Source organism: Bemisia tabaci, chromosome 9 (assembly GCF_918797505.1).
Source record: "Bemisia tabaci chromosome 9, PGI_BMITA_v3".
Taxonomy (NCBI): domain Eukaryota; kingdom Metazoa; phylum Arthropoda; class Insecta; order Hemiptera; family Aleyrodidae; genus Bemisia; species Bemisia tabaci.
In genome coordinates, this window is record NC_092801.1 from 7,206,358 (window position 1) to 7,218,548 (window position 12,191).

Genomic DNA, 12,191 nt, shown 5'->3' on the forward strand with positions numbered 1-12,191 from the left:
AATACTTCTTTTTCAGATTTTTGTGGATGAAACGTTCCGAAGAATTCAAGAATTAGTTTCTCAGTAGAATTTATGTGGTTCAATATTTCCAGATTAAATAATTAAGGTGGAAATAAATAAAGAAGGAGAATTAATTAAAATACGAGTAAACAAGGCTAAAAATTATTGAAACACTAAAAGGTAAGACGTTTCGAGCTGCTTCCAGCTCATTTTCAGCTGCAAAAACACATAAAAACAAGTAAAAAATTGAGTGGCGACCTGACCTCAGTCGTTATCACGTAACCACTCATAATAACGGCTGGGGTCAGGTCGCCACTCAATTTTTTACTTGTTTTTGCAGCTGAAAATGAGCTGGTAGCAGCTCGAAACGTCCTGCCTTTAAGTGTTTCAATAATTTTTAGCCTTGTTTACCCGTATTTTAATTAATTCTCCTTCTTTATTCGTATAATCGGGCTATGTTTTTGTGCTTTATCGGTGGAAATAAACAAATCAGAGTTCATCAGTATACTGAGTAGATAACATTATTGAAAAAATTTGCAGATTATAATATATCATATTTTTGAAGTTTAAAGCCTTAGAAACCGAAAATTAAAGCAAAATCCTGCCAAAATGAGACTTTTGGTTCCTAGTTTTGAATTCCCGCCAGGCCCCCATGAGAGCAGTTAATTGCTACCAACTGTTGTAAGAATATTGGAACAGAATACTTAGCATAACAGTACTTGATAAAATCTTATTTGATCAAAAACCATTATTACACATTACTATTTATACTTTTTTCAAGCTTTATAATCAGATTCAATAGGAAATTTCTCTCGATCTGGTCAAGTTCTTTCACTACTGGTAGTGCCATCAATTTTCTAAAGTTGCCTAACCTGTAGCAAAAATTACTCACGCTTCTGAAGCATTGGCTAGATTGGATGTTAGCGATCTGGACTAATCTGTGCCATTATATCGAATTTGATCCAAACAATAATATTGGCATAACCTCTTTCAATGCTACCAGTGCGAAAAAATCGATATATATCGCTTTTCTGTGACGTTGCACTAATAGCGTCTATTTCGATATTCGTCCATCCCTCTCCAGGCGATTGTTGCTACTTACGAATCCCACGTGAGTCGGTTTCCTTCAATCTCGTTGTCATTCACTGTGGCTGAAAATTTACGAAATTCAGATTCTCACTCTTGGAGTGCCGTATTTTCACGTTTTAATGGTAGTATCGTTGAATTTTCGCACAGTTTACATGTCAGCAACTGATTGTGTCTACGTTCTCTGTGACTCGTGAGTTCGTGTCCTCTTACGTTTTGCCGCTGTCCTATCAATTTTTCGAAGCCTTCACTATTCCTTTGCTTACTTGCGTTGCCGTTATTCAAGAGGATGAAGTACATTCTAGTAACTGGAGGTGTCATCAGTGGTGTGGGCAAAGGAGTGGTAGCCAGTTCTTTCGGTACGATTCTGAAGTCCTGCGGTATCCATGTAACTGCCATCAAGATTGACCCCTACATCAACATTGATGCTGGTACCTTCTCTCCGTATGAGCATGGTAAGATACCGCAGTGATCTATTCACCTGGGTAATTTAATATTTTCCTAAGTCGGCATTTAATGTGCATTGTCCGATTCTCACATTCTTCTGCTACAACTCCGTCATTAGGTGCGTTGCGAAACTCACCACGAGTTTGTCAAAGGATCGTTGATCGGAAAACTCGGAGAATTATCTGAGGACCCGCCCCCCTATGTTGCATGGCTGTCTGCGGATTTCTTCCGTGTTTATTTACATTTAATTTTCCAAGCGTAAATTCAGCGAAATCTGCCCCGCTTATTTTTCAACTTTCAAAACTCTCATGGAAATCTTGTCACCTTCTGGCCGAAGAATCACAAGCGCCATGCGATGTTTAAGAATTTTTGGCAGCCATTTTATTTTCTTCAGAAAAATTGTCCAACAAAGCTGTCCATAAATTTCACTGAATTTTCTTTGTGCTGCCGATAAAATTCAGTGAAATTTTTCGAACACCTTTGTTGAACCATTTCTCCGTAAATATATTAAATGGTGGCCATAATGTTAAGGTGATTCGATGGACGCCATATTTTGTGTCAGAACGGCATGCGATATATCGCATCAATTGGTTCCATATTTTCAGCTACTCGTCATTTTTCTCCTATTTTGAGATCGCACTTCTGTTGTCAGGAGTCTAAAGCACTCACTTACCAATTTTAACAAAGAAATTCAACGTAATAAAGGCGTGGTTTTTTCAGAGAGAAAACATCGCATTCGATACTGATATCGAAACTGCACTCGAATGCGATATTTTCTCTCTGAAAAAACCACGCCTTTATTACGTTGAATTTCTTTGTTAAAATTGGTAAGTGAGTGCTTTAGACTCCTGACAACAAAATTGCGATCTCAAAATAGGAGAAAAATGACGAGTAGCTGAAAATATGGAACCAATTGATGCGATATATCGCATGCCGTTCTGACACAAAATATGGCGTCCATCGAATCACCTTAATACATTGCATGGCGCTTGTGTATTTTGGCCGGAAGGTGACGATCGTATAATGTTGCCCAAGCAAAGTGGCGCTAAGTGAAGAAGTAACGATATTTTCTGGACACATTTCGAGCAAATTCGCAAAAGTGAAGAGGCGAGTAAAGAGTGAACTCGGAAAAATTTGGGAAGGAGTAAAATTTCCTGAAGTGAATGAGGAAAAAACCCCAATAGTGAGAGATGCTCAGCCGGATGCCACTATTTGCACTCCTGTCCTTGTCATCTAATGAAAAGTTTATCATGTTTAAAAGTTATAAGTTTTAAAATATTGCCTACAATTTGCCTTTGGTGTCCAACCTACTGCCTGAAGCCTTCAGGTGTAGGTTGATCTCCGAGGGACAGTTGAGTGCACCCAGTCTTCTCAGAGAGTGGCTTAGTAACGTGTCCTAAAACGAGCAGCAATCCAAAGTCTCTCTATGCCTTCATGTCTAAATCATTAATTAGGGTCTTAAATTTTAATGTGTTCTTTCTTTTTCTTCTCTTTTGTTTTTTACTTTGTTATATTGTCACTAAGTTAATCTAAGTTCTTAGAAGACTGAGCTGAGTAGGCAGTGGTGCCAATCGTCAATGATTTCTTTTATTTCTTTTTCAATTAGTTTGTTTTACTACTTTTGCCACACGAGGCTAGACCTCTTGGCATTTTTTATTTTGTAGTGGCCTTAATTTAATTTGTATTATGTTTTTTCTTTTATTAATAAAATGAATCTGAATCTGAATCTGAATGTCAAGACTGAATGCTATAAGAGGAAGTATGCCGTCTCATTTTCTCCATCAAATGAAGTCTGTCATGTTGCCATCATCCTTAGCTTTTAAACGTATCAGGATTTATAATTTTTGAAATCTCAGGTTTACAAGGAACTTTAGATCAGATGGAAAATGTTTGGTGACCAAGTACTTACCTGACTTATTCTCTAAAATAAGATTGTATTGTTCCTCCTTCTCATTATTTTAAAGTGTCCCATGGATTTATTTCAGGTGAAGTCTATGTCCTAGACGATGGAGGAGAGGTCTACTTAGATTTCTCCATCAAATGAAGTCTGTCATGTTGCCATCATCCTTAGCTTTTAAACGTATCAGGATTTATAATTTTTGAAATCTCAGGTTTACAAGGAACTTTAGATCAGATGGAAAATGTTTGGTGACCAAGTACTTACCTGACTTATTCTCTAATACAAGATTGTATTGTTCCTCCTTCTCATTATTTTAAAGTGTCCCATGGATTTATTTCAGGCGAAGTCTATGTCCTAGACGATGGAGGAGAGGTCGATTTAGATTTAGGAAACTACGAACGTTTCTTGGACATTACCTTAGATAAAGACAACAGCATAACCACAGGAAAAATCTATCAGCAAGTAATCAATCGAGAAAGAAAAGGAGAATATCTCGGGAAAACTGTTCAAGGTAAGGGCATTATGCCATGTCAGAAGATTGAGCTTATCTGAACAGGTAATGGGCCTGTTGCAAACTTTTGCTAGAGCAAAACTAAGAGTTGTTTCCTACAGATAATGCCTCAAAAATCACGATGAGCGCATCGGCAAAGTCTGAAATGCACTCATAACTTCACAATCTGCGTAAGAAATTTGCGATTTTTTGAGCTTCCCGCTTCGGAAACGATACTACGGTTCAGGTGAACATTTTGTTAGAGGAGTCGTTCCATTTTAGAGCCCATTTTAGAAGATCTCTGAGGTGCAGGTATTTCTGAAGAAAGCTGGCAGCTGCGTCACCCCAACCTGGACCAAGTTTCAAGCTTGTGTAATAATGCTAAGCCTCAAGATTGTAGAACCCTCTCAGAGGTGTCGTCAGATAAGTTGGCCATCGTTTATTCTCGATTTGTAGGCGTTTTCGCTTCACTACTGTCCACATGATAACATCTAACTCTCAAAGGACCGAGAACACAAGCTTGGATAGGTTTTTTAATGCCTTCAAACCTTGTATCACTTCAATTTTCAGCCACACAGATGTAGCAACCACATCAAAGTCATGAATCACAATTGATTAGTAGTGTTTTTACGATGCAATCATGAGACATATGCTTTCAACGTGGATAGTAGCGAACGGCGGTCTGTGCAGAGGCCTAAATTCGTCATCTGCACATGCAAACTGAAAGTAAACAATGGTCAACTTATCTGGAGTCACCTCGCCTTAGGGCTTTTTTTCTATCGCGGATCAGGGTGGATCGCAGTGGAACGCACTGGATCGGAATCCTGAGCGATCTGGACCGATCCAAGTGTTCCAAGTGATAAAAAAATCCAAACTTGGAATTTGGTTCGATTTGTTATTGTTTTGATTTTTTGGGGACGGCAACTTCCTCGCATTAGGTTAGGATCACAGTGGATCGCGAGCTCGCCCCACCTCGGAAGAGCGATCCGGCGTTCCACCCTGATCCACCTGGAACGCTTGGATCACGCTGAGGAACGGAATAAAAAAATACCGACGTTCATCGCGATCCACCGCGTTCCACTGCGATCCGCTTAAAGAAAGCCCTTTACATTTAATTTCCCATTTTACTGTTCTATAAAAATTGCCAAATTTACACCAAAGAACAATGTTTCTTGTGAAATGCCTCTAGTAAGAATTTTGAGGTGAATAGGGGTAGAATAGCAACAATAGTGCATAGAATTGCTCTCTGCATTCTGAATACTGGGTCCTGTTGAGGAGTTTGCTCAATCTAACAGCGTTGCCATTTACATAGTGTCAATGTTTGTTTACCCAATTTTCCAGGGACTTTCCAAGATAAGTCCCAGTGTGAACGAGCAGGAGTGCAGAATCTTCCAAGCTTCCACAATTTCACGCACCCGCCCGTGGGCTTTCCACATCTTTTTTCGTCGGTTTCCCACAAAATTTCCCACCAATTTAAAAAATATGAACTTTTTCTTTGTTTTTCTTTGACTTTTGACCGGTAGCCCTTCCAAATTTTCCCTCCTGCCATATTTTTGGGGCTTATCCACATCTTCAGAAGCCCGCCTGGGCGTGTGATTGGGCATTTTCTGCACCCCTGTAAACAAGTACCAGTGGAAGCCCTGGCCCTCTTTTGTGGCATAATTTTTTCAACAATAACTTTGGACAACTTAAGTCGGAAGATTCAACCTTTGGATTCTAATATTCTCATTTCTCAAGTTGTGTCCTGAATTTCTAATATGCGTCAAAATTTTAGAATAATTTGATGCATTCTTGAGCAGCCACCAAAGGGGATTTTTTCTGTTAGTCGTCTAATATGCCTGTATTACTTTGATTAGTTGTGCCGCATATAACGAACGCCATCATTGAGTGGGTCGAAAAAGTTGCTTCACGACCAGTCAAGAACAGTTGGGATGATGACTCACCTGGTTCCATACCCGAAGTTTGCATCGTAGAGTTAGGAGGGACAGTGGGTGATATAGAAGGTAGACCTTTCACTGAAGCTTTTCGCCCCTTCTCACGCAAGAATCATGATAGTTTTTGCGTCGCCCATGTGTCTTATGTTCCACAAGTAAGTGCTTCAACTTTCCTCGACTTGATTGTATTAAATTTTGACATGATCTCTGGTACCTGATGGGAAATCGGTCAGTGAATATAAATTTAAGCCTATGGAAGTTCTGAAATTATGCCACTTGAATCATCATTTTTATTTGAGGAGTCTAATTTACCTGATGCCATTTGACAAGGACTAAAAAGTGTCTTTTCATCTGCACTGCACTAAGACTATTTATCTACAATGAAACTACCTGACCATATATCTCTTTTGCAGTGCTTGAAAATCCGCCTCCATTTTTTTTTTCTCTTTCGAAGGAGAGGAAATCAAAAGCATTTCTTGAAATTTCTCTGCTTTTTCTTTGTACATAGAAGAAAAACCACGGGAGTTTTCATGAATGGACGTTGAGTAGTTCTCCATTTAAAGAACAAAGTATGACAGAAATTCTGCAACATCGCAAACTGAGACATGTTGTCTGGTGCCTCAAAGTCTGTATACTCCTGTAAAAGCCCATTACTCTATCATGATCAGCAAAATAGTGTTTTGAGATCAAATGAGCTTTTTGGCGTTCCAAGTGTTTTTTGCCCTCTATATCTATCTTGATTCCAGGGTTTGGACTCTTAAAGTAACTGTTGTTAAACTTGTTGTATAGTTTCAATTTCTGTGTTGTATGTTTAAGAGGGATATATATTATGTGAAAGGACCACATTTTTTAAAAGCCTTACTCATATTCTTTTTTTCAAAACATGTTTTATTTGATATCAATTATGAAGCAATTTGACTGTCTCCCTTCAGTAAATAAGTTTAAATCTAAAAATTTCTTTGTTTGAATAACATTCTTTTTTTTTCTTTGTAAAGAAATGATGGTTAGAACCCATGATCCATTTACTTTCTTTGCTATAACTTGCATCAAGCAGTTTTTTTCATACCATCTTGACTACATTTTGCAATTAGGAACTGCAATTTTTGGCTTAATTTAGAGACAAAATATGCACCATTAGTTTCCTTACGCCCAGAAGTGTTTATTGATTATCCAGAAATTGTAGTTCCTAATTGCAAAAAATAGCCCCTTTCATGTGTAAGAACCCTCAGTACGAAAGAATTCCTGTTTAAAAGTATACCTACTTCAATTTGACTTTTTCCTTACAGCTCCTCATATGCGATGTAAACGCTTACCTTGGTAGTGAACATGTTGATATCAGCGTAAAGCTATCAGTGCTCCTTGGCTTTTAATTGGATGTCTTTATGTCGAAAGGAACTGTGTGCATGGGTTTGCGTACAAAATAGTTCCTTTTAGCATAGATACGCCCAATTAAGTTTACAATACCAAATCATCCTCCATTAATGTATTTACCATTGTCATTAATGTATAAAATATATCTATATACTCATGGAACTTTCTTTACAGCCTCACGCCACGATGGAGCAGAAAACAAGACCCACTCGCCAGAGCGTCAAGGAGCTTCAAGATTGTGGTCTGTTGCCTGATTTGCTTGTGTGCCGAAGTGAGCAACCCATTCCGCAGCCTGTGAAAGAAAAAATATCTGATTTCTGCAATGTTGGCATAGATGAGGTAGATTTTTTTTTGTAACTTCCCAGTCTTTTTTCTTTTGCTTAGTATTTTTATGTTTGCCAGGAACATGTAAAACAGAATTGTCCGAAAATTTTAAAATACCTGAAAAAGCTTGTCCAAAAGTAATCAATTGAAAAAAACTGCCGAAAGAGTAAGTATAACTAACTAAGGAACACACACACACTGTCGTACTAAGGAAGAACCCCATATAAGCCTTTTTTATGCTGCAGAAGTGCAGAACTTCCTTTGATACAATATGATTTTTGAAGGGAATCTGTGAACATTTTTCCTCCGATTTTTCAGAGAATTTTTTTTGGAATCAAATCCAAATTATCTGAAAATTTGAAAAAAAATATTCATAACTCTCCTTAATTATGAATATTTGATCGGAAGAAATTTGGCACCTCTCGGATGTTCATACAGCGTTTTTCCTCAGCTTGGCAATACAGGTCTTATCTTTGAGGTTTTTGCAATCTGATCAGAAAAAAGAGTCACGCTGCGTTTACTATTATCATTATTTTTTTACTGTCAGGAGTCGAGTATACGTTGAAAAGTTTTCTCATTGTTTTTGTCATCTAACATCCATTATCTCCCGTATGATTCAAATTCAACAGAAAAGCATCAAAAGAAAACCTGTCTCCTCAATTCAAAGTACGTTTCATTTTGGTACTTGTACTTAACAGGTTGTCTGCTTGCATGATCAAAGTTCTATCTACTACGTTCCTTTAATGATGGAAAAACAGGGTCTGGTCCAGTATTTTCATAAACGGCTCGGCTTGACTTTCAATTTACCTCCTCCCAGAAATTTCATGCAGAATTGGCACACTCTGGTTGAAAAGTAAGTGAAATTATTAGCATGTAAATTCTCTCGTCAAAACACCATCATTCTAAGGCTTGAGGAGTACCTTTTATCTCAAAATGAGGGCTCCTCCATTCATTGTATCGCATTCAAATTGAGAAATCAGGGAAACTTATCGATTGCCAAAGTGCGAGACCGTTGTACCTTGTATCTTAATTTTGATGTGTCGTAATTTCTCCCCATATTTTATTTTTTCCAAGAAAACCAAGGCAATCTCATAGCTTAAAATTTATACAGAATATTCTGATATTAGAGAAGCAAAACCAAGGCAGTTTTCAAGAAATTATGCTGACCAGTTAAAAAAAAATAGAAGAAAAGATAATGTACGACAAAAAGTCTGCATCGCACATGTAGGTACGTAGTTTCGCACTTTTGCCATCGATACCCTCAGTTGAGACATTGAAAACCTGTCTGTATACTTTACTTAGAAAACAAAGAGCTATGCACTATTAAATTTTAAAATTTTGTCAGTTTCCCATGCTCAATCAAGAAAATTTACCCAATATTTCACCGCAGAATGTTAACCACAATAATAATGTACTAACCAGAATTTTTTGGGGTCTAAAGTATAATATGCTAAGATATTAAAAAATCAAGTATCCACTGTGTTAGTGTATATTGTTAAGGACGTCTTGTTTAAGTTTAGTTTTGCACGGAACAATCAATCCACACCATTTGGCAGAATTTCAGGCTTTTCCTATTTCTTTCACAGCATATCGATGAAGATTTTGGTTTGTTTTTAAAATTTTGAAACACTCGTTAACCAACTTTCAAGAGGTCCACCCTAAATTAATGAGATTATCAATTAATATCCTTAATTTCTCACCACATTTTTCTGTAAAATTTAGGTTTAAAAAACCAAAATGTCAGTCCCAGTAGCATCACAAACCTCGTTCTTTGGTTTTTGATGAAACTAAATTAAAGCCTCCAGTAATTTTTTTTTTTTTTTTTTTTTAACTACTTTAAATAGCCCACAAGGGCTAATCTTTGCGCTTCAGTCCCGTCCCCTGTCCGTCCCTACAACCAGTCCCAGGCAACCATTATTTGAGACCATCAAACTTGGGTTGCCTGGCCGGGAATTGAAGCCGGGACCTCCTGATCATAGAGCTAGCGCTACAATCACTACACCATAGGAGGCCGACAATAATGGAGATTAATAACAGCTCTTACGACAATAAGATTATGGTGATTTTAAACTAAACTTGTTCGGAAGTAAAGTTTGCAATGAACTTCCTCAAGAACTCAATTATCAGCTCCACAACATGACTTAAAACTTTTTATGGACTACTTGACGTATTAAAATTTCTACTCTGTAATCTGGTGTCAATCGAAATCACAATAATATTACCTACTTAACTCTTTCATTTGCTCAGTTTCTTATTAATGCTGAAACAGATTCATCGAAATATTGCAATATCCAAGTGCACAATCTTCACAACACTGAACAGCGTGCGTGGTGGCCACTTAAACACTTGCCTCAGCTTTTCACACCACAAATTTAGACACAGCTTTCTCTCTGTCACTAAGTGTATAAGGACCGATTTTTTTTTAATCATTGAGGAATGTTTCTTCCAATGTAGAACAATAATTAACATTAGAAGTTCAAGAGACCGGATGATCATTTTGTTATAAAGAAATTTTCCTTATTAAGAGAGAATACTGTATTTTAAATCTTGTCAATTTTTTTTACCAACATGTACATGAAACCTTAAAATGTCTCCTAATTTGATACTTCACCCTTTTAGATTAGAAACAGTGCGTCAGGAATTGAAGATAGCTCTGGTCGGGAAGTACATTAAGTTGCACGATGCTTACTCATCTGTAATTAAAGCTTTGGAGCACGCTGCGCTGGCTGCTAACTATAAAATTAGTATTCAGGTAATAATTAGCATCTTTTCACTCTGTCTGATCAGGGGACCTAGCTCCTTTTGACATTAATTGAGTCTCAATAATTTTTTATTGAATGAGCGATGGGTTTGAGTTCATGCATCAAAAAGTGTTGAATAGCTCCTTTAGGAGTTAACCTCAGCAATTTTCATTGCCTGAATAAAGTTCTATGTAAAATTTTACACAGGAAATGTGTATCAGAATGCTTTATCTTGTACCTCATCTAGTGGTCCGCTACCTTTGGGTGCACAATGAATCTAGTAATGAATTTTGTAGCATGGATGTTTCCAAGACGCAGCAATTAGCGGTAAAAGTGTTTTGTAGCCTTTTCATCTTGCCTTATTTACTTGGCTTGATAAGGAGACGTATGCAGGATATTGGTAGCAAGTGAAGCAAGATTTAAAGATACCAATGGAAATTCGTCTTGTAGAAAATTGAATCACTTTAATTAATGGTCTGCACCTTCATTTGCAGACGTATATTTACAGTAAGACCTCAATTTATCAAATCACACTCCAACGGATTCCGAGCTTTAAGAGATTGACTTTTCAGTCCTGTAAAATCCGATAAATAGACGCCTTATAGTAATTCTGATACTATGAATAGAAAACGCAACAGTTCCATGTATCTTTTCATCAATTCTCTTTTTCTTAGATCTGTGGCTGAGCCTGAGCCTTTTTTCATCCAAAAATTGTCTGATGTTGCTCAAACTTTTTAGTTTTTTATTTTCCTCTCTGATCTTCACTCATGGACTTATGTCTTTTAAAGTTTGTTGATGCAGAAAATCTAGAACGTACGATGGAAAAATCAAATCCAGACTTATACCATGCAAGCTGGTTGAAACTGTGCAAAAGCGAGTAAGTCACCTGCTTTACTTTATTTTTTATGTCGTTTAGAATGGAAAAGAGATCACTCAGATACAACAGGTAAAATGGACAGTTTTAACTGGAAACAGCTTTATTGTATTTCATTTTGCCGAATTTTCTTTCATGTTTTGTTTTTCTAATATTGAACTGTACCTTTTAACGCATCTGAACTTTCTATGGGTTTACCCTAGATTATGAAGAATACCTTTACAAAATCTCAAGTTTCAGTGTTTCTTAGTTTCCTATTTATAAATAAAACATCAAAAAACATTTGGCAACATTTGATAAGTTAGGCTGACTCTAGTCAAATCTGTCCAAATCAAGGGTGCAAAACTGTTGCGACCAAGCAAACTCTCCAGTTGAGTTCCGTTGCAATGAAAATGTGAAGGCGGCCAAAAAGGGGTTTTTTAATTGTGGGGGCATCTGAAAAGGGAAAAAAATGTATAGGCAGTGCTGCTTTTTGTGGATGAAACTACTAAACGCGTTATTCTTTCAAATAGAAATCTCTGAGCGCATTAATTTTTGCTAAGGAAACCATGAATTGTTGGAATTATGCAACGAAAATAGTCAAGTACACAGTCTTATGTCGACAGCAATGTATGTGATGAGAAGAAAGTCTCATGTGCTCAGCAATATGAAGGTATCCTTGAAATATGTGAAGGCCGCAAAATTTCTGCACCCCTAGTCCGACTAACGCTTCAGATTCCTCGTAAGTTTTGAAGTGGTGTCGAAAAGGAATAATTAAATTTTTTCAGTACAATACTAATAACATGGAAAGATTTCACTCTGTTTCAAGATTCATTTGCTGTTTTCCCTCTAACAACTTGTAGTGTTTCAAATTCACCAATGCCAACTTATTTTCTAAATATAGCAATCTTTTAACGAAGTATTAGCTGGATTGCATTTTGCAAAAAGGAACCACTAGCATTGCAATGTTGCCAAGATTGTGCAACTTCTTTTGTCTCGGAGGAAAAACCCGATTATCCATTCATAGTTTATATTTTACTTGCTA

General features: G+C 37.1%; 1 protein-coding gene across 2 annotated transcripts in view; it reads left to right on the plus strand.

The window, feature by feature from the left end:
- The first annotated feature begins 1,071 nt into the window (after positions 1 to 1,071).
- The window catches only part of LOC109033227 (CTP synthase 1-A), a 62,552-nt gene continuing 51,432 nt past the window's right edge, over positions 1,072 to 12,191 (plus strand). Inside the window, exons 1-7 of one of the 2 annotated variants that reach the window (XM_072304664.1) lie at positions 1,072 to 1,541; positions 3,774 to 3,944; positions 5,780 to 6,012; positions 7,403 to 7,567; positions 8,251 to 8,405; positions 10,172 to 10,304; positions 11,082 to 11,170. In XM_072304664.1, the coding sequence (XP_072160765.1) occupies positions 1,376 to 1,541; positions 3,774 to 3,944; positions 5,780 to 6,012; positions 7,403 to 7,567; positions 8,251 to 8,405; positions 10,172 to 10,304; positions 11,082 to 11,170 (1,112 nt within the window). In that variant the 5' untranslated portion in view covers positions 1,072 to 1,375. The remainder of the gene's footprint in view (positions 1,542 to 3,773; positions 3,945 to 5,779; positions 6,013 to 7,402; positions 7,568 to 8,250; positions 8,406 to 10,171; positions 10,305 to 11,081; positions 11,171 to 12,191) is intronic. The other variant, XM_019045754.2, reaches the window with a different exon arrangement.